Genomic DNA, 26,921 nt, shown 5'->3' with positions numbered 1-26,921 from the left:
ATGAAGAAGAGCTTGTTGGCAAGGCCAGGAAGGGCTGTCAGATCTACTTTTCCGTAGCAACAGTGATGCTGTGAGAAACGATTTGCCTGGCACTTGGCGGGTACCCAATTTTACCAGGTCACACTTGCAGGGGACATTGATTCAATGTATGGCGGAGGGGTCAATTTCGAGACAAAGCTGACGACAGCGATTGTACACAAAGGAGCACCGATCCCACGTTGCCCGCTGGGGAGGAGGTCTGTTTATCAAGGTCGGAGAAAGAGGAGAAAGACAGGAAATAAATTACAGCGCATTCAGAACTTGGAAGAGCGATCGGTCGCTTCGGCTCTTTGCGACGGGGAGGAAGAAAAAGAAGAGGAGAGAACTTTAAGGCGCAAAAACCAAGTGTGACGGGCCCCAGTGGCCAGCGGTACCGAATACGAAAGTGTGCAATACGGAGGTAAATTACGGACAATGAATAGTGAGATGGGGTCAAACCTTCTCGCACAGCCACGACTCATCCACACCTTGGTAACCACTCGGTGATCACCAAAGGGAAGCTGAGACATCGGACCAGTCATAACTTCCAAGTGGCTCAGAACCGACCTTGGCCTTCAAAGCTCCATGGCAATGACCGTATCGCGGATCCGAAAGAGATCATCAGGAGATAGGGCCGGACTGCGCCACACCTACCCGCACGTGGTGGGACAGTGCTGGTATTGGGCTATACCAGGCAATATTACAGAGTGCACTAGGTACCGAGCCCGTACATGGTACTCCCACGCAGGAATAAAGGGGAACAATAGTACAGGTACACAGTACCAACTAGTACCCTTAGTCACCCGCTAGGAACAGTCGAAAAATTTCCCCCCAGAACCACAGCACAACACAGATGAATGACGTAGAATACTCCACATATGAAACATCCGGAAGGCTCGGGAAATGAAGCAGCCGAAATTGTAGTTAGATGTCCGAGCTTCGAACCGATGAGTGGTAACAAGGCAGGAATGCTTCATAAAATGGAAGGGGGGAGAGGGGACTCAGAATGATCCAGGTACCGGTAGTACTCTATACTGTACAGGGTATGTAAGTAACATCGTACCTGTCAGCTGGGGCCACCGTTTTAGTTTTGCAAAAGTTACTTTTCCTTTCTTTTTTTCATTTTTATTGACTTAACTATTTTCCTACCCCTCAGTGCTTCCAAGTTTCCAAGTCTGGTTGTTATCTTGGGACAAGCCCGAGATACGGTAGTATTACTCCGTACCAGTAGTACGCCTCCATAGCATGATTGTGACCTTGATTCCAGTGGTAACCTATCGCGTCTGATCTCTCAGGACGGATGCACGATTCCGGACGGAAATAACCAATAATGACGTGACCATGACACGGGTATCGAATCAATCCCCGCGAAGTTAACATGTGTTGTTACATACATTGGCACGGTAACATGTTCCTCCAACCAGCGGCTGACTGGGATGGGTCTTTCAGCTCGCCATGAATCGGACTGTCTCACCCTGTACTTTTTTTTCTCAATTACTTTATTTCTTGGCTTTAATCACGCACAGGAGATTGGACGTAGATACGGAATAGATCAGTTGGACCGATTTTATACAGGATGAAAGTGTCGGTGCATAAAGTTGTCCCAGATGACAAACGTTTTTTTTCTCTTTTCTTTTCTTTTCTTTTCTTTTTTTTAGTGCTGCTTGCCTTTTCTTCTTTTTTGGCCTTTTTACCCTTTTCTCGTTCTCTGGTTTTAGACATCAAACTAGTAATAGGTACAACGTTAATGCACTGCCCTTCCGATTGAATTCAAAAGTCAATGACAGCACCACTGATCAAAAGCAGTAATTTCGAGTCGGACCATCAGATGAGGGGGTTGATTACCAAATCGAGTGCACGGGACCTCAGCCCTACGGCCGCGAGAGTTCATCCGAACCGCGGACACAATCAAGTTGATCAACCCATACAACCGTATTATCTGGTTCGCCTTGTATTACTAGTATCATCGTCTCATCCTCACAGCTTCGCCTTCCCCTCCTCTCCAGTCTTCATCAAGGCCCCATCGGATCTGACATCATATTCGCGACCCTCTTTCCATCCTAACCAGGCCTCCAACGTCTCCTGTCCACCTTCCCCGGGGGTCAGGCCACCCCCCGTCCAGCCCCCATCGTCGGCCGCAATGGGCAGTGCTGGCGTATCAACGAGATGAACGGCAGGCCGTTGTTCAAAGCCCCCCTGCTCGAGCTCATCCTGCTCCAAGACTGGTGTCGCGCAAGCATCAGTGCCGTCAAAAATAGATTCCCACTCCGCTCGCGTCTTCTCTTTGAATCGCTTCGCAAACGCCGCTCGGAGCGCCGGCCAATTCTCTCTATTGTCGCGTGAGGGAAGTTCCTCCAAACCGAACCCGAGCCCCTTGAGTAGCGCAGCATAAAATTGGGGCTCCAACGCTCCAACAGCGAAATACTTGCCCTTGTCTTTGGTCTCATACGTGTCATAAAACGGACTGCCGCCGTCTAGGGTGTTCTGTCCGCGAGGCTCGCTCCACATCGGTGTTTGTCGGTTCAGTCGCGGCATCGCCGCTAGGTACGCGGAACCATCGACCATGTTGGCCTCTACGACTTGGCCGCGTCCTGTACGTGTGCGAGACATCAGAGCCAGCAATATCCCCATGAAACACATGGCACCTCCGCCCGCGAAGTCGCCAATGATATTACCCGGGGCATAAGGAGGTTCGCCTGCTCGCCCCAGCATGGAGAGGACACCCGACACCGCGATGTAGTTGATATCGTGACCCGCCATGTGCTTGTATTTACCGTCTCGTCGGAATCCCGTCATGCGCGCCACAATCAAGCGAGGGTTAAGCTTCAGGAGGACCTCCGATGGGGAAAGACCCAGGCGTTCTAAGACGCCGGGGCGGTAAGGGTCGATGAGGACATCGGCATTGGCCAACACCGAAAGGAGGACGCTGTGCGATGCTGCGTTTCGTAGGTCCAGGGTGATCGAGGTTTTCCGACGCGTTAACTGATCGCTGCTCACGGCATTTGGCCGATCGATGCGCAGCACGGTCGCCCCGTAATCTGCAAGCAATAGTCCAGCAAATGGACCTGTAAGTCCCAGTCAGTAAAACACGTAATTGCATTAGGTATACCGGCATACTACCGGCAGATTTAAATTGCGGTCAAGACCAACCGGGAGCTAGGCCTGCAAGCTCGACCACGCGAATTCCTGCGAGGGGTAGTGTGGTGGACATTCTGTATGAATTGATCGGACAGTTACGCGGTCAACTCTTGGGTCTGAAGTTAACAAGCGGTACCCCTTCCAACTAGAAAAGGAAAAACAGAAGATTTGACCGCGATGTGACGAGTATCACATACTTGAATTATAAAGATGCTGAGGCACACTCCGCAACCGAGGTCCGGGGGACACGTGCGGGGAAGCGTGTGGTCAAGAGGAAGTTCCTCTTCGGTTTCCCTTCTCTTGATCCTGCGGTGTATAGCCAGATGCTACTACTTATTACCTAGGTATGAATGCTTGAGCGTAATGTTTGCATAAATAGTGACATAACAGGGGGGTGTCCCCTGAATGTTCCCGAAAGGGAATAGTCCCATGAGTTTCAATAGAGCCAACTTCGAGTGGTAGTAATATAAAAAGATCTCTTCTAAACCCAACCCTGCAATATCCGACCGAGGAATACTTCGGAGTTCCCAGAACTACCAATCGTCGTCACGGCGGCCCTCATCCTCTCCCCGTTCGTATGCATCGTGCATATCATCACCGAACCGTTCCACGGCTCCGACCTTTTCGCCAGTCCACTCTGCAGCATTTTCGGGGAAGTCCTCAACCGCATTGACGGTGTGATCCCAGCCTTCTTCGACTCGATCTTCGGCGCGATCCCAACCTGCTTCGACCTCACCGACCTGATGCATACATTAGTAACCCGAACATGCCCGATTAAACATGAATCCAATTCACAAAAAAATAAAAAAGAAAAAGAGGCATAAGAGAAGAAAAAGGCAAAGACATACCTTTTCGCCGGTCCATTCCGCCGCATTTTCAGGGAAATCCTCTACATTTTGTTTCACCTCTTCCTTATTCTCTTCCCAGCTCTCATCTAGTACGCGTCAGTCCCGTTGCAAAGCAAACAAACATGGGGATACCCGGCCTGGAGAAACGAGAAATGGCGGTAAAGGGAGAGAAAAAGACTTACGCGCTTCATGGATACCATACGCTGCCAACGCTCCACCAGCCACACCTAAAGCCGCAGCACCCGCAATTTTCGCCGTAGAGTGATCCTTCTTAGGCTCCTGCTGCTGATAGTAATCTCCCTGGCGCGAATCACCATATCCTCCATACGAGGGCTGCTGGCCATACGACTGCTCTCCACCGTAAGGCGCACCGCCACCGTAGGAAGGCTGCGGCTGTCCGTAGCCACCGCCCTGGCCTGGGTGGTTCCAGGTCCTCTCGCCGGTCTGCTCGTTCACGTAGAACCAGCGCTGTGACTGCTCATCCCACCGGGCGACCCAAGGGGGAGACACTTGAGGGCCTGAATGTTGTTGCGGTTGAGGGTAGCCGCCGCCATAGCTTCCGGACTGCTGTCCACCGTATCCGCCCTGGTTGCCGTAGCCTTCTTGGCTGCTGCTGGACTTGTCCTTGTCGAGGAACTTTTCGGCGAGTTTGCTGACGAAATCCATTGTGGTTCTGGTAGGAGCAAGATCTGATCGTAGAATGGAAGAGAAGAGGAAGAGTGGAGTATTGTAAAGAAAGGGGAAGGAAAGGAGGTGTTAGATATATGCTCTAGAAATAGCTGAAACATAGGAGGGGTAATTAAGGGCAAAAGGGGATTAAGCACTGCTATTGGGGCGTAGTCTTTAGATTGGGGCTTTAGCCTGGCCCCAGATCTATCCTCAACCTGGACCCTGACAATTCAGCACTGTATGGTATGGATAATACGGGTGTACGGTAGCGATAGCTGAAGCGAAGCGAAGCTAGGTAGACCCATAGTTCCCATGATGGTATGATTCATTAGCGTTGGTACCTGTATACATGAACATTCTCCGTACTTTGTATAACAGTAGACTATAATAGTCAGCTTGTATAGCACGGAATTGGGGTTCTATGTATGTACAGTACCCTGAAATGGACGCTTCAAACATACACCATGTTTCCATACCAGCGGTGACCCTGGGGCATCTGTTCAATAAAGATCAACCTATGATCCCTTTGGCCCTCATACTAGTAAACAATGGTGACCCCACCGCTCCCACCGCCTTTGTATCGAATACAGTTTTGGTTCTGTCGGATCGTCCCGGCTTGGCCGAGAGCTTGTTGGTATTGTACCAGGTTCCCGTAATAATTCCCGGTAACGAGACATTCGATTTTATTGTGATCATGAGATACAAAAAGGAGGGACTAAGGCTTGCACACAGGAGAAAGCCAGTTCAAAGAATGAAAATAATCAACAGACGTCTTCCATTCCGGTACATAACATATAAACATTACTTGGTCATTTGATCAGCTCAATGAACGACATGCTTTGGACAAAGCACGTGGGGAAAGTCAGAAATGGAACAAGAAATAAATTCAATAAGAGGGGTAATTAGAAGTGAAAAGTAAACCGAATGCATTGGCCATGGTCATAGAAGCGGAAGGCTTCACATCGAAAGGAATACAGCCAAAACAAGAGCGACAAAAGTAGCAACTCCGTGGCCTAGTCTAGCAGGCGGCGATGCAGCACCCGTGAAGATGGGTGACACATTATCCTGCGTCTCGCTGGGAGCCACAGGAACTCGAGATCCACTAGTCGAGGGTCTGGCAGCCAAGGTTGAGGATGACGGATGCGCACGGCCTGTTCCAACAATCACAGAAGAAGTCCTCGAAAGGTTCTGGCTGTGACTAGTGACAGTATCTGTAACTACGGGGTTAAGGGAGCTTTCATGTCCGGATGGGCTGCTAGTCTGCTCGACAGGGGTGGCGCTGACAGGGTTGGTGGATTTAGAGCCAGCTCCCGCGGCAGGAACAGTAAGTGTCAATGTAGTTGGCGTTGATGCACATTCTGTACAGATAGTAACTGTTGTGGTCCAATCCTCAGCAGGTGGAACATTGGTGGTCTGCTGTGCTGGCACAGTGATAGCTGGAGTAGTTGTAGTAGACACGGGCAGAGTAAGTGTCACCGTAGTTGGTGTTGGCGCACAATGTGTACAGACAGTCACAGTTGAGGTCCAGCCTCAGGGGGAGTAGAGATAGCGGTCTGGGACCCAGATCCAGAGGGAAGGTTCGTAGCTGTAGCGGTTGCGGATACTGTCCCAGGGCAGTATGTCGTGGTATAAGTCGTGGTGATCGTCGTGAACCCCGTGGGACAGATATCAACGTACGAGGTGACGATAACAGTCGTGACAGTGAGAGGCTCCGAGGTAGTACCTGTAGGTGTGACGGTAGGAGTCGCTATTCCGGAAGTAATCGTACTCGTAACTGTTGCGTTTCCGTTGTCCGGTCCCGCGCCCGCCGATGTGGCTGCGTGGGTCGACGAGGAGGCAGTAGTACTATGGGAAGTATGCGACTGGGTAAGGCTGGATTGACCTGTTTGGTCTGAACTGGTAGTGGAAGTGCTTGAGGAGTTTGAAGTAGAAGTAGTAGATGGTGCAGCTACAGTGGAGGGTGCCGGAATACCAGTTGAATTGGACGTTGTCGACACGTCCGTCTTAGTAGGCGAGTGGTTTTCGGAAACTGTTGCTGAGCTTGACAGACCTGGGCCCCCGGAAGTGGCCGGCGGGGGGGAAGGAGCTGGAGTGCTCGACGAGGTAAGCTCCCCGGAAGAAACGGTGTTCCCAGAATGAATGGGTGTTCCGGAAGGTATTGGCGAAATCGTCTCTGTCAGAATGGCCGAGGCAGATGGTGTCCCTGGGGAAACTGATGAGCTCGATATCGTCAGGGTCCCAGATGTTAGCGAAGACATAGAGCTGATAGGCGAGCTCGAGTGACTGGCAGTGGCAGATGCAGATTGTGCACTGGATGTGGCCGGGGTAGACGACCAACGAGGGACGCTAGGCGTTGACGTAGTTGCAGATCTGGCTGGGGTACTTGATTGGGCAATTATGCTTGATGATGACGGGGGTCTTGACTGAATAAGGGTGCTTGAATGAACTAGTGTGCTCGATGCAGTAGCAGTGTTTGAGTGAGGCGGGGCACTGGACTGGACAGTACTTCTTGATATAATAGGAGTATTAGAGTGAATGGGAGTGCTAGACCGGACAGGAATGCTGGACACAATAGGGGTGCTTGAGTGAGCTAAAGTGCTGGAATGAACTGGAGTACTGGACCGTGCTAGAGTGCTTGACTGAGCAGGTGTGCTTGACTGAGCAGGTGTGCTAGACTGAACAGGTGTGCTAGACTGAACAGGTGTGCTAGACTGAACAGGTGTGCTAGACTGAACAGGTGTGCTAGACTGAACAGGTGTGCTAGACTGGATAGCACTGCTTGACGCAATAGGGGTGCTTGAACGAATTGGAGTACTAGACCGGACAGGCGTGCTGGACCGAGTAGGGCTGCTGGACACAATAAGAGTGCTCGATTGGGCAGGTGTGCTAGAATGGATGGGAGTGCTTGATGCGATAGGAAAGCTAGAATGGCCAGGTGTGCTAGACGTCAACGGGGTTGAAGAAGCGGCTAGCGAGCTGGACTGAGCAGGAGTGCTTGACAGCGTTGGTATTCCAGAAATGACTGGAGTACTCGACCGAATGAGAGTGCTTGATGCGATAGCGGAGCTAGAAGGGGACCTCGTCGGAGCGGGAGGCGTAGGATCCAGTTCAGTCAGGATTCTCTTCATGTTGTCTGCGTAGCTAGTCCCGTTGATTTTGTTCCGGTCAGACTGGGTCGCTTCCCAAACCATGATACCTCCGAATGTATCAGGATAAAGCCTCATGTATTTTTTGACCAAAGGCTCGACCTCATCAGGAGTCAAGTAGTACCCATCAAGCGCCGCAGCTTCACTGCCAGGCAGGCCGACGAAGAGCTTTGCAGCTGGGTTCCCGCCAGACTTGATGATATCGACCCAGGCGTCAAAGTTGAAACCCTCCCCAGTAACGAAATTACGAGCAGAACAATCATCGTTATTGTAAAATTGCACCCAGACAAAGTCAAATGCGGATGTTGCAATGGCGAGGCTCAGTTGCTTATCAGGTATATGGCATTGAGGGGACCCAGACAGGTAGAAGTTCTGATCAGGTTTTTGGGCAAAAAGCTCACGAAAGCGGGTGACCATAGCTCCGTACCCTGAGATTAGTTAGTCTTTGAAACTTATTCAAAGGGACCTCAAGAGGCACGCGCATATTATAACATACCAAAACCACCGTTGTGCTCTATATCGAAGTCAAACCCATCGACGGATACGTTGCCAAACGGACGGGGACCGCCCCATGCCACCCAAGTATCGTCCACGGGACCAAAGGATGCCCAGAGAAATTCGGCAAATCCAATAGCACTCTCTGTTGAGAGGAGTTCCTGATTGTCGGGGGTAGAACCTCCTATGGACAATAGAACCTTTTTGCCGGCTGCCTGGCAGATGGGAATATCTTCCATGATCTGATGGCAGCCTGAGAGCAAGTCGGTCTTGATCCCGCCAATCTCGTAGGTCAGTCCATCACATTGGTTGCCAAAGTTACTGCCAGGCCAATTGGCAGGGCTCTGATCAGGAAATCCATTGACAAATCCAATGTTGATGATATCTAGTGCCGACTCTTGACAGAAATGGCTGAGGCGCGGCTGGTTAGCCCCTTGGCCCTATAGATGGTCAGTGAATGCTACGCTGGAGATATTCTCAGCTTAGATTTAAGTACATAGTAGACTGCAACATTGGACTTCGACTGGGCGTCGAAGGCATGCACCAAAGGAGAGACGGCTGAGACTGCCGTAGCGACGGCGAGACTTTTGATGAATACCATTATTTAAAAGGAGTGACTACCGGCCAGGCTAATAGCCAGTGGAGGCTATCAAACGAGCGTGGAATATAACAACGAAGGGACGCAGACAAGCATCTGCTAGGAGGGTTGGTTGCCGCGAGCAAAGCCACAGAACTAACTGTAGAGGATTCATGGATGAGGAGGACGACTATATACGTAAATGCTCAGGGGAACCGGCAAGCAGCCAATCTCCCAACGTTTAGTCACCATTTGCATGGTAGTACCAGGACAGAGTGTCCAAGGATGAGTACTCGGCAAATCAGGAAATGTACATGACTCCAGGCCTTAGCGGACTCAATAGGTGGATGGCAGCATTTCCCATTGCAGTAAAAGACTGTGCTAGTGAGCAACTCGATATTAAAGCGCTAACTACTTCGAACCATGGAAAGCCCTGAGTGGCTCCAGAGAGAGGAGCAAGATGCACACCGGAAATTGCCGTCGAATAGTGAACTCACGTTGATTCGAGGGGACGGTCATAGTTCCGCTGAAGAGCCGCATTGACAGGGACTAAATTTTCTAAGGCCGGTCAGTCATCGGGCCTACATTAGGCAGACGAGGGGCCAAACCAGGCATACAACGGAGTGGAACTGACATCTCTCCTTGAAAAGATCTAGAGCTGCGGGAGATAGTTAAGGAACACTTTTACTAATCGTAACATGATATGAAATGAAAGAGATCAGTGATGCGTGCACCCTGTGGCCACATGGTTGGATACATTCGAGTAGTAGTAAAAGTAGTTCGTACAGGACTAGTAGTGGCAAGACAGACGTTGAGTTGCAGTGGCAGGGAAGTTCGGCCCGGTATTCATTGACCATGATGGTGTATCACGGACCTACTCCGGAGGACAGTAGGCGAAGCTACAGTAGACTAACTACTAGTGGCAGGTAAAGAGCCTGAGGTTCCATGGGTCATACTGAAACTAGTCTAGCGGATAGTTGGCACTCGCCTGATCGGGCCTAGTCGACCACCGGGACTTCTCCCCACTCCTCAGGCACTCCAATCAACATGACCAGATTCTTGCCCTGGGCTGATGTCAGGTGGCATGCCAACCCAGTTTTCATAAGTTCAAATAAATCCCCTATTGGTGCCGTGGGGGGCAGAAAAAAAACTTAGCATCGAGGCTAACTTCATGAGAGTCAATTGATTGCCAGTCCTTGTCCGGAACCACGACCGGATCATCGAGATCGACAGAATCTACACTGTTTATCTGCCAAGCGTACCTGACACAACAACCAAATATGGTTGGCATAGTGCCATAAAGACAGCCACAGTCTGATTTTAGTATATAAACATATATCAAAGCGTAGCTGGGACTACTGATAAACGGGTTATCTTAAAGGTGGGAAAGGTTACATCCGCTATCCGGTTTCTTTGCCTCACGCTATCGACTAGGAGCAAAAAGAGGCGTTCATTGACTTCCTTAGTCCGACTCGAATGACCGAAATTTCCACTCCATTAGCACACTGGTCCATTGGGAAAAGGGGGTTCACTAGTGGAGGAGATGGTGGAGGTATGAACGAGCCCACCGTTCGTATTTGAGAAACAAACAATGAGCCCACAAAGTAGGAATGTGAAGGCTTAACCGCTGAGGTAGACGACATTGGAGAGACTATCATAAGTTTCCACTCCCCAACCTAGTAGAGATTAGTTTCGTCTGGCCGTGGGTTCCATAATCCATTGTTCTCCGTCGAAGAGCCTCACCGGTCTCATTAATGCAACAATGCTTCTATAGCACCTTGCCGATTTAGGCAATGGTAATCTAACCTCGGTGGATCACAGCCTGATTTAATAGAATCAGTTCGGTTAAAGGGAATAGACTGCATCTAGTAGTAAGATGTGGCTTTTGTAATGCCCTATCATTCGAAACAGTGTTTGTCTAACCCTTCCGTAATCTACGATTTAAACGTATATTGTGAGAAACGTGCGTTGCATAACGATATATTCATATGAGTTATCATTCTCCTCCCGAAATCAATTTATTCCTCATCGGCTTTATTCGGCATTATGACATGGAAAGGGGATGATTTCAGCGGACCAGGACCACACTAGTAGCTATCTTCGGGGGGAGGCGCACTCGATTTGATGGGAAAGAAGTTCACTTGCCCTTTGCACTTTGGTTCCTTTGTGTGTACTAATTTCTGTTGTTCACCACATTATGCTTGAACGGGCTCTCATCCTTCATTTCTCTATTGCTTGGGTTGAGGTGTTCAAAATTGTATCTTGCAAACCAAAGGAAACTCAATAAATACAGTGAGTCAGTTTGATTCTCTAACCCCTTTCCTTTATTTTCCATTTTTCTTTCCTTTTTGTAAGGTAGAAAAGCCCGATCAAGTGAAGATTCTACAAGAATATTCTCCGGTTCACCACTATTACTGGTGAAGTATAAAACTGAACTTCAGCCTACGTCAAGTATATAGAGAATCTGGGAGACATAGTCTGAAAGCCCATGGAGTCAACTCGACAGTCTAGATCTGAACATAGGAATATAACCACCCGTCTCTTGGTAACCTCATGAGGCTGTCGAGGCGTTAGTTTCTATATCAAACGAACTACGAAGCTTTGTAAGGATTACAGAGGGACCTGGCGCACATGAGACATTCCAAGCTTCTCGGCGACGAATTTAGATTGCGATTATCTGCGAATTCTGGGCAGTTTTTCTAATACGTATCCTCTGAATATTATGCGATGAATTTGGGGCTCGATGCCACGAGCTCTGCTCACCGGATTAGCGCCTATAGTATTCATAGAAGCTGACCTCCAATGCGTGATAATACAAGCAGTATTCGAAAGGGAACGATTCCAGAAATGTTGATAACTAGTTCTTTACTTGGGAGCTGCTAATGATAGGTAGAGCTGCCCGTCTGATGCCTCAGGATTTAGGAGTAATAACTGGCGGAATTCTATTATTTTCATTTCGGTTCAACTATTTTGTCCTTCTTCTTATGAGCGAACTTGATGGAGCTCGGTATGCTGAGAAAGCGATAGCTCCAGTAGCTCTATAGTAATGTATATCCTTTAGAATTACGGAGAGGATGTGTTTTGTGGATGCTAGTTCCATCGATTGCAAATGCAGTGCCCGATGTACATTTACTCTAGAATATGCAACTAAGACCAAAAAACCTCTTTCAACAGGTCACACATCAAAGTAATCGATCTCTTCCCTTCTTTTAGCGCCTTATCCATCGCCAAGAATGGATGCGGCATGCCTTTCATCACCTGTAAATCCACCGTGACCCCAGCTTTCTTCAGTTTCTCCGCATACTGCTCTCCCTCCACTCGGAGCACATCCAACTCGCCGACCATGACCAATGCCCTCGGCAGCTTCGACCAATCGCCCTCGTAGAACAACGGGCTTGCTTCGGGATTGGTGCGATCCCCATGATTGGGTAGATAGTGATCGCGGTACCAGATCATTTTGGCAGCTGGAAGGGCCGGCGTGTGCTCGTACAGTCTGTAGGATTCGTTGTTCTCAACCGTTGCTGTGTTATCTGTCACTGGAACAGAGAGGAGCTGGGCGAGGAAATGGACGGGTGGGGAAAGCGTCAGGGCCTTGTGGGTGATGATTGAGGCTAGATTTCCGCCCGCCGAGGAGCCACCGGTCGCCATTTTAGATGTGTTAATAGAGAGTCGTGAGGGCCCGTCAGAAATCAGCCAGAGAAGAGATTCCCAACAGTCATGGACGGCTGCGGGAAAGGGATTCTCTGGGGCGAGTCTACTTGCATTATTAGCACGAGTAATTCAGGCCCAGTACGAGATACGATAGTGAGCTTGGTGTATATATATATACCTGTAATCAACCGTGACTACAACGCAGTTTCCCCTCACGCATAGATTTGTGCAAACCGGATTCTCCGTGTTGATATTACCCAAAACCCATCCGCCTCCATGGAAATACAGCATCACTGGCCACCCTCCGTTTGGTGTCTCCCCAGCTGGGGTGAATGCACGCAACAGGATTTCTGGACCTTCTGTCGCGCGTCGCTTGATCGTGATATCCTCTGTCTTTCCGACCTCGAGGAGCGGACCCCCGCCGGGGATTAGAACCCCGCTTGTTCGGGAGGCTTCGACGGGTTGGAGATGGACTTGCTGCTGGTTGATGACATACTTGTTATAGAAGGAAATATATTCGGGATCCAAGAGGTCCTTCACAGAAGGATGGAGAGGGTAAGGGGGCTGAAGCGTCGAGATTGACATATTGTGTATGTAGCTTAGTATTGTGCCGCTGGGGGTGCAACTTCAGAGTGAACGGATTTCTGAGTCAGTGGAAATTCGGCGCCCTTTTGTTTACCTTCTTACGTATCAGCCTCCGCACCTCCTCATGCAGATCGTTACATTCCAGAATTAACGGTTTCATTCCGACGCAAGGGACGTGGGGGTTTCCATGCCAATATCCTGATAGGGATTGAGTTTGGGCCCTTGAAGATGCGTGCATTCTCACGATCATGAATAGGATACTTAGCGATCTGAAGGATTCTCGGCATTTTCAGCCACTGATGGTGGAGGGAATCGAGGTGAAGTGGGGTTGGTTGGTATGTCATTGGCACACGAAGTCGACGTGGGGGTGGAGGATGGAGTATATCGTTACTTTCCCCGCATGCGTAAAATCGTATGTATACCTACTAGTATTTAATCAACTACTCCATAGTCGAGGTAGCAACATGTAGTATTGAGCCCCCGAGCAATTTGCTACCTCACCTATATAATTGATTCTTCTTTTCTCTCTTCTCTATCATTATCTCCCGTTCTCCTCAACTACGTATCAGTTTAACCCATTAAACCTTCAAAACCCTATATCAACATGGCCACCAAAACTCCGATCCTGACCGACAAAGCCCCCAAGCCCCTCCCCGGTATCTACTCTCAAGCTATCGTCTCTAATGGTGTCGTTTATTGCTCCGGCGCAGTCGCTATGGACCCAGAAACCGGCAAGATCGTTGATGGGGACATCAAAGCTCACACTGTATGTACCTAGCGTCCCCATAATATTCACCTACATGATATCAGAGTAGACTACTGAGCGACACCAGCACCAATGTATCAAGAACCTTTCCCATGTTCTCGAGGCCGCAGGTAGCGATATCACGAAGGTCCTCAAGGTGAATGTGTTCTTGTCTGATATGGATAACTTTGCCGAGATGAATTCCGTCTATATGCAGTACTGGGGTGATGTAAAGCCTTGTCGGACGTAAGTCTCCTCTTGCTATCTTGACCTCTGTGGTTCTTATGTAAACTGGGAATCTATTAGCAAAGTTCTTGTTGCTGACACCTTAGTAGATGTGTGGCAGTTAAGACCCTACCCTTGAATACGGATGTGGAGATTGAGTGTATTGCTGCTGTGTAAACTAGGTTCTCCCGCTTGGGTAAACCAGAGAGCCAATGTCCATGGCTATGACACTATTATTCATATTGTTTAGGTCAAAAGAGATAAAAAGTAAATTACATACGCTCGGTCTGTGCCTCTCTAAGTGTAGTTGATATGTGAACTACAGTATAATGGATGCAGTAATCGAAATCTCAATCATACTTGATATATAGTTTATTTAATTACTATTTTCTTCCCTCGTCTCATCGGTTGGCGATTGTTTTACTGTAATCGGTGCCATGCCATACCTAGTATACCCGTCAGTACACAGCAGCTACTCCATGAAAGACGACAAGTGAAAGAACGCCGATACAAAGGCTTGAGAAAATATAATATGGAAAATACACATACCAGACAATACTTATTAAACCTAGAATTGCGGCAATGCAGCTGAAAACCAAGGCCACAATGCCTCGCGCAGTAAACCCGGCGGGCAGTGGAGGAACCGAGGTGTTCGCCCCAGTCAGATCGTAAAAGTCTTTTGTGTTTCCTGCTGCATTGCCCTCTTTCAAGGTATTACTTGCATCGCATGCCTGCCAGTGGTCGTCTGGAATTGTAAGTGTCTGTTGCAGATCTAATGGCGCTTCAATCAGGACAACCGCAAGGCCGGCGTCCATGTGCCATTCGATGTGACAGTGAAAGATCCATACACCTGTCAGCGATTAGCTATCAGCTGGCGAATTTAAATGGGAATCGGAAGTCACCTGGATTATCCGCTCGGAATCGGATGACAAAGTGTCCTGTCGGCTTCACGTATATAGTATCCCTTCGCATCGGGACTGACGGGAAAGCAGGATGGTTGTTGGCATCATAGTGACCTACGTCTTCATCGCTGCGAGCGACGACTTGGAAATTATGACCATGAAGATGGAAAGGATGTTTTCCCGTGTCGTCGTTGTTCAGGACAAGGTCAATGATATCGCCTTTATTCAGGATGAAGGCGTTGGTATTGTAACCGTATACAGTGGAATTTGTGGCAGCTGACCCGGTGGATAAAGCCGTGTAAAGCGTTGGCACTTTAGGCATAACATATGTTATACCATTGAAGAAGGCACTGTACCTCGTTAGAGAATGAAAAGTGACTAATTATATGGAGTGATTGTATAATTACTAATTAGCACCGTCTCCCAGATTATCCATGGAAAGATCGAGAGTGACTGTGTAGTCAGGGTCACCCAATAGTTTCTCACCATCGGCAGGGACAAGTCCGAAGTCATCGTATGGATCGAATGATGAAATATCAGCCGGACCCGGTTTTTCAGCCTTGTCGTCGTAGACTAGCCATCCCGTAACGTTGTAGTTCAGAGTCGGAGGGAGTGCATCGAAGAGGTCCTACCAAGTGATAAGAACCTGAGTAATGAATGAAAAAATGAATGAATTGAGCCCTACCGTGTCCATACTTCCCACCATAGCGTAGTTCTTGCTTGTGTCATTTTTCATTGTCACCAAGAAACTGTAGCGTTGCGCTGCTGTAATATAGATCATACTGGCTTCAGCTGGTTCAGTCCATACGCCATCGACCTCCACAATTTTCATGGTATGGTCCTCAATCCAGAAATACTGGCTTGCGAAGGCCGCCACATTGACTAAACGAAATAGGTAAGTCTTCCCTGGCTCAACAGCTACGGTCAAGTTCTGAGTATCATTCATGAGTGCAGACTTTGGGACAGGCTCTGCTCCAGTAGGATTTGTAACACTGATAAACTGCTTCAGCAGGGTCGGCATGGGGTCATGATACCACTCTGATAGAGTAATCACACGCTCCTCATCATACTGGTCAGAATACGGCTCATCAGGACCCTTGATCACTAGCGCCTGCCGTAGGCCATCTGGGTACTGGCCTCGAGCATGTGAGTGGTACCAATAGGTGCCCGTTTGATTTACCTGCGCCTCCAGTCAAACCGAGGGCTCACAACAGCTTGTACAATTAAAGCGACTCACAGTGAAGTTGTAAACGAATGTGGACCCCGGGGCAATGTCACACTGTGTTATACTCGGAGCACCATCCATATGGGTGGTTCCATTCTGGAAAAAGCCATGCCAATGTATGCTGGTAGATTCATTGCCCAAAGCATTGTATACCTTTGCAATCACTCGATCGCCGAGGGTGAAATTGAGCACCGGAAGGGGCCATTGGCCATTAATACCAATCACAAGACGTTCTTGCAAGCCATCTGGATTGGCCGATACCCAAGTGATGTTCCATTCATAATTGAGGGTCTCGGCACTCACTGAGAGAATGTGGACAAGGAAACCCACCAACCAGAAAAGCCCTAGTGCCATGATAAGGGAGCAAACAGCGCACGCACTTGGGAGATGGAATGCTCGCAAGCAGTTAGGAATAAGGAATAAGAGAGAAAAAAACGGAGGCTCCTCTCCTCCGTTTGAAATCTCTCTCGTATTTTATCCCAACTGTGTGGGCACCTGGTAGTGGGATGGTCCCGGGGAGCATGGTCAACCCTCATACGCAGGGATGATCACTGGTAATAAATGAATGGTCCATGGAACCCTGAGCGCATATTATCCCGAGTCGTCTTAGTGTCTTTCCTTCCTCCTCCACCTCAAATGGGGCCACTCAAGAGTCAATGGAAAGCCAAGTGATTATCGGACACGGCTTAGCGGAAGCTTAACCCTTGCTCCCTCGTAAACTAGTAACTGCTAAAGGGTCCAGATTCTTGCTGATCCCACTTTATCTGATCCTGTCCTCAGGCCATATCTCCCCCTCATGACCAATAGGGACATCTAAACGAGATGAAAATTTGCCTTTGCACTTACATTCGGTAATGATACGAGGATTCTAACCTATGGTCGAGCAAACAGTGGGGGTTGAGCGATCTCTCTGTCGCTGGCACCATGTTTTTTGACGCGGTTCTTTCAGTCACAAGTTCACATCATGATTTTGACTTTTATAATTTTTTTATCTTTTAATCAATCAATCAGATAATCTCTCCCCGATTTATGCCGGTGGTGGCTTAAGTTCTTTTCTTACGCCGCCCCCCGTCTCACCATAATATCTTTATATTTTTATTTATCACTTGTTGTGCCGTTGTTTTATTTATTTTTTTTTCTGGACTCCTGTACGGAGTACATCTGTAGCCCTCTCTTATTCCCTTCTGAATCCCCTATCTTCTACTCAACATGACAACCGATGTATTTGCAGTTCCTAGTATGTGTTATTTCTTGCTATGGCCCGTCTGTTAGGAAGGGAATGCTTAGTTTGACTAACTTGCCGAAGTATTCTTCATCTGCTTTCGAGAATGTGTTGAGACCAGCATCATCGTTTCTGTATTGCTTGCCTTTATCAAGCAGACACTGGGGTCAGACACTGATGCCGTTACTCGCAAAAAGCTGATCAAACAGGTGACTGCCCTCTTCTCACTCCGTTCCCACCATATAGAGATAGTGTTGACAACCAGTAGGTATGGTGGGGAGTTGCCGTCGGGCTATTTATATGCCTCTGTATTGGAGGTGGCATGATTGGGGCCTTCTACGGGTATGGCAAGGATCATTTTGCCAGTACAGAGGATCTATGGGAAGGTATCTTTGCTTTAGTCGCCGCCGTCATCATCACGGTCATGGGCGCAGCCCTTCTGCGGGTGAATAAATTGCAGGAGAAATGGCGTGTCAAGCTGGCCCAGGCATTAGAGGCAAAGCCTCAACCTCAAGGGAGAATGAAAGAAAAGATCAAGCAGTGGTCACAGAAGTACTTCATGTTTATCCTACCCTTTATCACAGTGCTTCGGGAGGGTCTGGAGGCAGTGGTGTTTATCGGAGGTGTTAGTCTCAGCTTCCCCGCAAGCGCGTTCCCTCTACCTGTATTCACGGGAATCCTGGCTGGTGTGGTGGTTGGTTATATCATTTATCGGTGAGTGTGTTAATAATACGGATGACATTGAAATTGAACCCCAATGCTAATCGTAGTCTTCGCGATGTGTCATAGGGGCGGGAACCAAACCTCACTTCAAATATTCATGGTCATCTCGACATGTCTGCTTTACCTGGTCGCTGCTGGACTCCTGTCCCGAGGCGTCTGGTTCTTGGAGAACAACACTTGGAGCAACCTCATCGGTGGCGATGCCTCGGAAACAGGAGCTGGTCCTGGATCATATGACATCCGACAAAGCGTGTGGCATGTGAATTGCTGCAGTCCTTTGGTGAATGGCGGCGGGGGATGGGGAATCTTCAATGCCATCCTTGGATGGCAAAACTCTGCCACCTATGGTTCGGTCATCTCATATAATCTCTACTGGCTTGTTGTTATTGTGTGGTTCGTGATGATGCGGTATCGCGAACAGCAGGGGCGTTGGCTATTGATCGACCCCTTGGTCCGTCGACTAAAGACCCGGAAGGCTGATGGGTGCGTGGAAAACCTCGAAAGCACAGCAGCTGTTGGCGTATTGTCGAACAATAAAGCACCGGGGAATGGGGTTATGCAAATACAAGCCACGGAGGTCTAATATGGCTTGCGTCTACCAGTGCGAATAGATGTATTGTGTAGACAGGTGTCTGTATTGAATGTGAGAGAGAACATCGAGCAATATCCCTTAATTCCCTCGTGAGACCAGCTGTTCGCAATCGTCCCATAACTTTCTGAAGTGTGTCTCAAACTGTATCTCTAGATAATCTTGGTTTCATGGACACGGCCCGGGTCTACCAATGGATTTAGTACGACTCGAGAAAGACCCATGGATATTCTCGCGTCTATTGCACCCTTCATACTTAGATGCAAGACATCAACAGATCTGAAGTAGCCATCGCCACATAGTCCATCCTATGAAGGAGACGCCCTGTATGTTGGGCGTGTCTCTTGGAGGGGGTTTCTGGATCACGTGGAGTCACACACTCTCCCTTGTCACGACTCTCCTCTATACTTTTTTAACCCTCCCGCCTCCCTTCATTGCAAAAGCCCTTCTCCCTGGAACATTTACATCCCACGATACCAATATTCCAAGCTATTGATTCTCCTACATTCTAGCAATGTAGATGTCTCAATAATCTTTCTCTTGTATCTCAACAGTCCTAATCGTGCCAACGCCACGCGATCGATCGCCCCTTGGAATGCGCCCCGTAACCCAGTTCAAGGAAGATGAATAGTGTCGATGGGATAGTCCGATACTTGATTCTATGAAAACATGATGACTAACGTCTTTTGTACAGATAGGGATCAATGATTGACTTTGCTGACACCCCTGATACCGTCAATGTTAATGCTGAGGTAAAAAAGGCTGTCTAGTTTACATTCCTCGGAATGACGTCCCAGGCAAGATGCAGGCCCTACTATTTCGCCTTCTGCATGTTCTCTGTTCCAGGCCTCCTGCCAATGCATTCCAACCCCTCATACTGACACACTTTATCCGCGTTGACGCGCCCAAGTCATGGATTATTTTCGCATTTAGTCTCTGAGGGACCCTTCACTTTTGCTTCGTATTTCTAGAGATACATACAATTGCAGCCTCAGAAAGAGGAACATCCAATACTATCGATTCGGAATCATCCTTCCTGCTCTTAGCTTTTATCTTCCTTCTCAAGTAGCCCTGACTGTTCATACACACTCCGTCATCCTTTACCGTGGATGCTCATCGGGTACACTTGCGGGGGCTGTGACACAGCTTGCTTCATTTGTTAAACCGGCGAAATTCACCATGACCAATGGGCAGATTGCCTCGAGAAGAGGAGGGTCTTGGACAAAGGTCGCCATTTTTATCTCTCTCTATGTCTTGCTTCTGGAATCCGTCATTGAGTGGGCTCTTGTACTCTATCTCTATGGAAATGGACGTGTCGACCGAAAAATGACGCCGAGCTTGATCCTTGCTCTAGTAGCTGTCAGTGCACCCCCCAAAGAAGTCCGCCCATATGTTACTGACTATTATTTCCAGTCTTTTCTCACTGTGCCACTTGTCGTTCTTCATAGCCTTCTCGCATGGCAGTATAACAAAGTCCCAGGCTTTGGAGGCCAGAAGACAATGCTGCGTGCCGCCTGCACTTATCTCCTGCGAGTGACAGTTATTATATGGCTAGCGGCTAGTGTGGCAGGCCTAGTAGTGATCTCACAGCAGGCATCCTGCCTCCCTGAAACTGCCAAGGGTAGCTTTTGGAATACTGGCGTCAGCTGCGCTCTTCATCGGGCTGCGGTCATAGTCTCAATAATATCGTTGTAAGTGATGAGACTAGTGTATTTACTGATGCCCCTTGCTAAATCTTCTTACTAGCATTACTACTTGTCTATACTTCTGTTCGAGAGAGCTCTGCGAGCGTCCATATGATGTGTCAATCATGGGCGTATACAAAAAGCAGTCATCAGTCTGTGATGAAAGTATCTTCTCGAACTCAAGCCTTGAAAGCGATACTTTAAAAGATGGCATTCTCTATCTTTGTCCCGGGCCCAACACGACCTACGGCACTCGAGACCCATATTGGCCATCGTCCACCGATCATGCATTCGACAAACCTACCGTGCCCAATCTCCAATACCCTCTAACGATTCATCAAAAGCTGCCATTGAATCCGGACGTGAGCCCTATATCGGAGAATGCCCGAACATTCTCAGGTTCGACGTTGACACACAACGGTACCCTAAGTAACACCAATATACATTCAATCTCACGTACACCTACTTTTGGAACCTCAGGAGCTATAAGCGAACGACGCCTGCAAACTCCCATTGCAGAATTACCCAGTGGTCAAGAAGACCCATCGATTTCCAGTCATCAAAGACAAAAGTCTTCCTTGTCGTCGCTTCGCAAATATCTTCCAAAAGCGTTCCCCCTATCATTGCCTTTATCAGCGGATCCGCAAATTCGCGCTCTCGCCCATTCTAATACCTCTCGAGATGTTGAAAAGCAAACAGGAAACGTGATACTGAATAATACCTGTTATTCCGAGCAGAACCTCGCTTATGTCGAGGAGAAAGAGGAGGTGGCTTCTGCACCAGTCGATTCTGAAACCCGAAGGCCACCAAATAGTCAAGCTCCTCCTACAAGCACCCAGACTCGACCAACCTCCTCGAACTCATCTGATGCACCCGAGGTCGTGCTACCTGCGCCTTTCAAGGTACAGAGATCTAACACAACTCATACTGCACCGATTCCTCGCACCATCCATCGCCACCGACCGAGTTATACAATCGTCCCACCAAACCCATTGGCGTGGCACCCTGTTAATAGAGTTGCCAGCCACAGAGCCTCCGTGGTGGAGCCTGATAATCATATGCATCATAACCGGGGACCTAAGGAACGACGACAAAGTCGGCATTATCAATTCGAGCAATCGCACGTACCCCGCCATACCAGAAGTTATCATCAACCGCATAGCCGGTACAACTACCGTGGCCGGTACGAACCACGTCGCATGTCCTCACAGTCTCGAAGGAGCGATATCGAAATTCACTATCCCAGCACGCGAAGGCCACGCAGCACTACATGCGGTGGACTCGGGCCTGCAGGAGCTCTGGACAGCATCCGAGAATCAGGCGCATCGGTGGATGAAACTCGGGACATTATTCCTAATGCCAACACATATCGTGGTGCCCATCGTACAAGTATGGCTGCATTATGATAGATAACACAGCCTGCAGGTCAGGCTAAAGCCAAAAGAAGGCAGAGGGGTTCTTACTGGCATACCTCGTGAAAACAAAGTGATAGGGACACGAACTTGTTAATCTTATGTCTTTTGAGTGGGCTACTTTCTTTTCTCCTGTCTAAATACTAGCAATATATCGATATTAAGTGTTCATGTATTAGTTTATTCGAAGTTGATGAATATTAGGATGAGAGTTTATGAAATTAATTCTGACCTTGCTCGTGGTTTCGCCATCTTGTAATGCCTTCGGCCATGTCTAACGGATTCATAATATAAGGGCGAGATAGAACCGTAAAACCATACATTCCTCACCTCTTGTGTGCTTGGGGCTTTTTCTTTTGGTTGGTCATATAAACCCACGAGATTCATATGACGAAAGAGAAGATGAACATAGTAACAAGAATTGATCCATTCATTCGATTGACCCTAAATTACACCACTCAAAGTTAATGTCCCCGAAGCCAAACCCCAGAGAAAGCCCTCTTGTACAATAGAGAAACCAGCAAATTTATAGATATCCCATACACAATCCCAGGACCGGGAACTCCGAAAGATACAACCAGAAACCACCTAAAACAAAGCGCCACGCCGATTCCGTTTATGCCTTCTTCCTTCCATTCTTCTTCACGTACGCATACTGGTACGGCTGTGTCGGCCGGCCCTTATCATCGAAGTTCACTTTATTCTCTCCAAGCTCTTTCTGGCCCACAGTATACAGAAAAGCTTTGCCGAATTGGTCGCGTTGACGGAGGGCAGAATCAACACGGTCTGCCCACACTTTCTCGCGGCTCTCGACGGACCGAGCGATTTTCCTATCAAGTGCTGCGGCTGTTTCGTCTTTGACTTTGATAATTGTTTCGAGTTCCTTGATCTCTGCGCGGAGAGAGTCTATCTCGTTCTCCTGTGTGGAGCGTGAGGTGCGCAGGGACTGAAGCTCGGACTTGAGTTTTGTCTCGCGCTTTTCGGCGGTACCTAGGAGATTTCTTAATTTACGGATCGAGTCGGCGTGGGAGGCACGTAGATTAGAAATGGCGGTGGCATGGGCGGTTTGGAGGCTTCGTAGTTGTGCCTGGTGGGTTTCTTCCAGGGCAGTTTCTTTTTGACGGGTTGTTGGAGGGGAGGGTGGAGGGCTGGGTTGTTGCGTGTTCTTTTCTTCCTGCAGGCGCTGGATTGTATCCTGGGCTTCGGAGTACTCATCTCTCAGCTCGTTTAGTTCACGACCGGCCTTGTCCAAGTTGGATTTGAGTTCTTCTGCTCGTTTCGACAAACGGGTGTTCTCCCCTTCAATCGAGTTAATGAGAGATTGGGCCTCTGCGGCTTGTTCTTGGGACCGCTTTAATTGGGTCTCTAGCGCCTTTCGCGTTGATATTGCTTGTTCCTGTTCAGTTTGTAGCTTTGTTAATTCCTCACGTAGTTGTTCTAGCTCTAGCTCACCCGAGTCGCTGCCTTTCGGAACGGCTTCAGAGCGAATCGGCATGGAATTGATCAGCTCCAGAATATCTTCGTATGTGTTGCGGCCCGTCTCCCAGGGGAGATCCGCGGCCATCGCTTTGAGAGCGTTCTCCTGCGCGGTCACTTGCGACTGCGCACGACTTAGATCGGCTTCCAGTGTGCTATTCTTCTCCTCTAGTGGGCGATTTCTGATCTCAAGCGTGGCAATCCTATCCTCCAGGGTCCGATATTCACGATTTGCGCGGTCTACTTCCGCTTCAAGCTTCTGAATTTCCAGAAGGTGATCATCAATTTGGGCCTTCAGTCCATCAGTTTCGGTATTCTTCTCACGCAGTTGCAGCTCCTTGGCTGTTGTAACTTCATTAAGTCTGGCGAGAGTCTCGTCTAGCGTAGCGTCTCGTTTTTTGAGTTGCTCCTGGGCTAGATTTAATTGCTGGCGCAAATTCGCGATCGTCTCTAGTCTCTCGGAGTCTATATCTGTAGGCGCCAGTCGGTCTCGGAACTCTTTTCGCAGTTCTGCAATCTGTTCCTGGAGTGCACTAATTCCGATTTCATTGACCGAGGCCCTCATAACAAGAGACTCCTTCTCTTCATTTTGTTTTTGAAGTAGCTGAATTTGCTCACGCAGGAGCGAGTCATCGTTCCGGTTTGCATAGGCCTCATCCAGCAGAGCTGTCTTCTTCTGTAGTTCTGCTTGCAGATGTTTAATCTGCTCTCCAGCGGAAGCAGCCTCCAAGACCCGTCTGTGATTCCTTTCAAGTTGTTCATCTCTTTCTTGAACTGCCTGTTTCAACTCCGCAATCTGTCTGAGCAAATCATCTTTCATATCCGTCTGGTCTGTACTGGAAGTTGGCTTATGTCTGCGAACCGACGGTGTCCTCACCGTATCTGGCTCATCATCTGGATCTTCCTCGATGTTCTCCAGCTGCGTCACCTCCTTCGAAAATGCATTGACCCTACGCAACAAATGCGACGGCGTAGACATATCAACGGGAGCAAATTCGCTGTACTCGCCAAGCTCTGCCTCGTCCTCCACAGCGGGCTGCTGCAGTTGAGAGCTCTGCTGCTGTTCCTGCTGTTTTTGCTCTGGAGACTGCGGTCGCGGTGGCTCCTGCTCCTCCAGTGCCGGTTCTTCTTCTTCCTCCACTTCTCCTAAATCCTTATGATCAAAGGTGTCGTCGTCGTCGCCCATGAGATATTTCTCTAGGTTGGCCGTGAAATCCTCGGGTCCGCCCACATCCGACAATTGGTCCTCATGAGGGAGCTTCGATTCCCCGAACGGTTCGTCGTTCCGCTCATCCAGACCTAGCTGACCGCTGGGGAATTGGTCAAAATCAAGCGTGTAATCTGCCAGGCGGGCGTCAAGTTCCTTCGCAGCGCGATCAAGCGATGATGCGCGGGAGGATGGCGGCGAGCCGGTGGGCGAGCGCGCGTCGCCGATATCGTCGCCGGCGCGACGGGAAATTGGGCTTCGCGCACGCTGAGGGGATCCCTCAGGGCTATGGTTTCCGCTCGGAGGGGAGGAAGGCATGAAGAGCGGCGTTGCGAGGGTGGACGCGCCCACTGTATCGTGAGAGGTTGTGTCCATGATGAGGGTTGTCGCGGTCGGGGTATAAGTGAATGCTAGGAGTTAAAATGACTTGGTTAGGGCGACATTATTGGTCCTGCAGATGGGGTGAATTGTGTCATGTATATCGTGCGTGGACTTTGATAACGATAACCACCAGATAGAGTACATACGTATGTCGATGTAACGGACGCGCCTGGACCGGCGATACAAGGAACTCGGGTCGGGGCCGGATTCCTCAGGCTTCCATCTCTGGAGGTCCATGTTTATTATGCTCCATATTAGGTTTAGCGTAGAGTGAAGCTCGATCTTAGATGTACTGTACAGAGTACGGACGGAGTATGTACAAACGGAGCATGGAGTAATCAATACAATTTACCAGAATTACCGTATTGTAAAGAGACACCCTTACCAAGACCAACCCCAGAGTGGATTTAAGACGGTACTAAAGTTCTTGTAATCATGGCTGATTTCCGTCCTCTGATTCTCTCTCCAAACATTGACCCCCTGAGGTGCGTTCGGACTGGTCTTCTGTCCATACCGGTCGCGAAGCAATGAGAGAACCTGACGGCTAAGCTGCGGCCCCCCAGAGACCGTTTGTAATCTCTCTACCCCGCTGTTGCTCCTCATCGAAATGCTGGACTTGGTCCTGACTAGTGCAGCACACCCCAAGTTAGGTCCATCCTCCATTCCAAGCTAAGAGACGATGCCTCCCGTACCTGCGCAAGTCGACCGATGCCGGGTGATATGCTATCACCAGACACTCCGTCCGGATCGAGGCCAATATGTGTCCGCGCTACCGTTGGTGCAGAACAACACTGGTATCACGCACCTCATCATTGCCGCCTTTCACCTAAATGCCGAACCGGGTCATATTACGCTCAACGATGATCCTCCCCACCATAGCATGTACGACGAGCTGTGGGAAGAGGTGCCTCTCCTGAAGCAGAGAGGGGTGCGCGTCATGGGAATGCTGGGAGGAGCAGCACAAGGTTCCTTCCGCTGTCTGGACGGTGATCAGGACAAATTCGAACGGTACTACCTGCCTCTCCTAGCCATGATTCGGCGTCATCAACTGGAAGGGCTGGATCTAGACGTGGAAGAAGAGATGTCGCTTTCAGGTATCATTAGACTGATCGATCGACTCAAATCGGACCTGGGAGACAGCTTCATTATAACGTTGGCCCCGGTAGCAGCGGCGCTTCTAGGGATTGGTAATCTTTCCGGGTTCGACTACCGAGAGCTTGAGCGGCAACGGGCATCGAAGATTAGTTGGTATAATACACAGTTCTACAACGGCTGGGGCCCAGCGGATGATCCTCGTATGTATGCGGCGATCGTCGCGCAAGGATGGTCGCCGCAACGCGTCGTGTACGGACTCTTGACGAATCCTGGCAATGGGTCGCAGGGCTACGTTCCTCGGGAGATCATCGGGCCTATACTGGGCCAGCTAGTAGAGCAGTTCCCCAACTTTGGCGGCGTTATGGGCTGGGAATACTTCAATTCCAAGCCCGGGGAGCGCGAGAAGCCTGGCAATGGGCTGCGGAGATGTCGCTGAGCATGCATATGAAGGATTTGGTCATGGCTTTTTATCAAGGCCTATGGCGAGCGGTTTGAACGTTCTCCGAGGTATGAGGAATCAACAACGATAGAGACCTACGCCCGAGAGCATAGAATAGACAAACGATTGTCCATCACATTATATGCAGCCGTTTGCATTCTTTCATTACCGGAGATATGTAGAATGATAGTAGATTACTTACACTGCTACCTGCGGAAACGATCTACTACTAGTGTGTTATGCGCGTACTTGGTACCTACTTTTGAAGGTACATGGGTGGATCGTCCAATGTCGTCATACCGCCAACACTATTCATTCCACCGCAACTCCGACTTCTTCATTCTCAGGTCCACTTCTCTATCTTCCAGAACGTCACCTGAGGTTCTGCTCTAAAGCTCTGACGGAGAGTAAATAATTTATGGCCCAAGGAACACTAGAAATCTCACAGCGCGCTTGAACCGTTCTCAC

The 26,921-nt window shown here is 49.1% G+C and overlaps 10 protein-coding genes across 10 annotated transcripts; 4 read left to right on the top strand and 6 right to left on the bottom strand.

Moving 5' to 3' along the window:
• Nucleotides 1-1,995: 1,995 nt before the first annotated feature.
• Nucleotides 1,996-3,229, bottom strand: ANOM_002755 (CaiB/BaiF CoA transferase family protein; the record flags this gene model as incomplete). Its single annotated transcript, XM_015548012.1, has 2 exons — nt 1,996-3,083; nt 3,169-3,229. 2 exons carry the CDS (start codon nt 3,227-3,229, stop codon nt 1,996-1,998), a joined length of 1,149 nt encoding a protein of 382 aa, XP_015409620.1.
• A 460-nt stretch (nt 3,230-3,689) lies between these two features.
• ANOM_002754 (WW domain protein) lies at nt 3,690-4,670 on the bottom strand (the record flags this gene model as incomplete). Its single annotated transcript, XM_015548011.1, has 3 exons — nt 3,690-3,896; nt 4,005-4,090; nt 4,187-4,670. 3 exons carry the CDS (start codon nt 4,668-4,670, stop codon nt 3,690-3,692), a joined length of 777 nt encoding a protein of 258 aa, XP_015409621.1.
• Nucleotides 4,671-6,184: 1,514 nt separating this feature from the next.
• On the bottom strand, nt 6,185-8,915 carry chiA1 (class III chitinase ChiA1; the record flags this gene model as incomplete). The annotated part of the gene is made up of 3 exons (XM_015548010.1): nt 6,185-8,247; nt 8,316-8,754; nt 8,811-8,915. The coding sequence occupies 3 exons, from the start codon at nt 8,913-8,915 to the stop codon at nt 6,185-6,187; spliced, it is 2,607 nt and encodes an 868-aa protein (XP_015409637.1).
• A 2,892-nt stretch (nt 8,916-11,807) lies between these two features.
• Nucleotides 11,808-13,256, bottom strand: ANOM_002752 (alpha/beta hydrolase). The gene is made up of 2 exons (XM_015548009.1): nt 12,721-13,256; nt 11,808-12,645 (listed from the first exon to the last, which is right to left on the bottom strand). Exons 1-2 carry the CDS (start codon nt 13,125-13,127, stop codon nt 12,039-12,041), a joined length of 1,014 nt encoding a protein of 337 aa, XP_015409638.1. The 5' UTR covers nt 13,128-13,256; the 3' UTR covers nt 11,808-12,038.
• Nucleotides 13,257-13,731: 475 nt separating this feature from the next.
• Nucleotides 13,732-14,274, top strand: ANOM_002751 (putative L-PSP endoribonuclease family protein Brt1; the record flags this gene model as incomplete). The annotated part of the gene is made up of 3 exons (XM_015548008.1): nt 13,732-13,893; nt 13,961-14,118; nt 14,208-14,274. 3 exons carry the CDS (start codon nt 13,732-13,734, stop codon nt 14,272-14,274), a joined length of 387 nt encoding a protein of 128 aa, XP_015409635.1.
• Nucleotides 14,275-14,473: 199 nt separating this feature from the next.
• On the bottom strand, nt 14,474-16,578 carry fetC (putative ferrooxidoreductase Fet3; the record flags this gene model as incomplete). The annotated part of the gene is made up of 6 exons (XM_015548007.1): nt 14,474-14,543; nt 14,647-14,947; nt 15,000-15,349; nt 15,407-15,627; nt 15,685-16,179; nt 16,237-16,578. 6 exons carry the CDS (start codon nt 16,576-16,578, stop codon nt 14,474-14,476), a joined length of 1,779 nt encoding a protein of 592 aa, XP_015409636.1.
• Nucleotides 16,579-17,433: 855 nt separating this feature from the next.
• On the top strand, nt 17,434-18,752 carry ANOM_002749 (FTR1 family protein; the record flags this gene model as incomplete). The annotated part of the gene is made up of 4 exons (XM_015548006.1): nt 17,434-17,461; nt 17,531-17,655; nt 17,715-18,160; nt 18,236-18,752. 4 exons carry the CDS (start codon nt 17,434-17,436, stop codon nt 18,750-18,752), a joined length of 1,116 nt encoding a protein of 371 aa, XP_015409632.1.
• A 1,185-nt stretch (nt 18,753-19,937) lies between these two features.
• ANOM_002748 (uncharacterized protein) lies at nt 19,938-21,849 on the top strand (the record flags this gene model as incomplete). Its single annotated transcript, XM_015548005.1, has 2 exons — nt 19,938-20,449; nt 20,505-21,849. The coding sequence occupies 2 exons, from the start codon at nt 19,938-19,940 to the stop codon at nt 21,847-21,849; spliced, it is 1,857 nt and encodes a 618-aa protein (XP_015409631.1).
• A 622-nt stretch (nt 21,850-22,471) lies between these two features.
• Nucleotides 22,472-24,913, bottom strand: ANOM_002747 (putative spindle pole body associated protein SnaD; the record flags this gene model as incomplete). The annotated part of the gene is made up of 1 exon (XM_015548004.1): nt 22,472-24,913. The coding sequence occupies one exon, from the start codon at nt 24,911-24,913 to the stop codon at nt 22,472-22,474; it is 2,442 nt and encodes an 813-aa protein (XP_015409651.1).
• A 685-nt stretch (nt 24,914-25,598) lies between these two features.
• ANOM_002746 (putative class III chitinase) lies at nt 25,599-26,450 on the top strand (the record flags this gene model as incomplete). The annotated part of the gene is made up of 1 exon (XM_015548003.1): nt 25,599-26,450. One exon carries the CDS (start codon nt 25,599-25,601, stop codon nt 26,448-26,450), a length of 852 nt encoding a protein of 283 aa, XP_015409650.1.
• Nucleotides 26,451-26,921: the final 471 nt, after the last annotated feature.

The sequence above is a fragment of the Aspergillus nomiae genome, assembly GCF_001204775.2.
Source record: "Aspergillus nomiae NRRL 13137 chromosome Unknown contig00046, whole genome shotgun sequence".
Classification (NCBI taxonomy): domain Eukaryota; kingdom Fungi; phylum Ascomycota; class Eurotiomycetes; order Eurotiales; family Aspergillaceae; genus Aspergillus; species Aspergillus nomiae.
The sequence above is the reverse complement of the archived record's forward strand: the minus strand, read 5'-3'. Positions and strand labels throughout refer to the sequence as shown.

What these genes read in the sequence shown, in the direction of transcription:
- ANOM_002752 (XM_015548009.1), bottom strand. Translation starts at nt 13,127, where the DNA reads ATGTCAATCTCGACGCTTCAGCCCCCTTACCCTCTCCATCCTTCTGTG. An exon ending in GTAGTCACGGTTGATTACAG is followed by an intron (nt 12,646 to 12,720) that starts GTATATATATAT and finishes TAATGCAAGTAG; the next exon opens with ACTCGCCCCAGAGAATCCCT.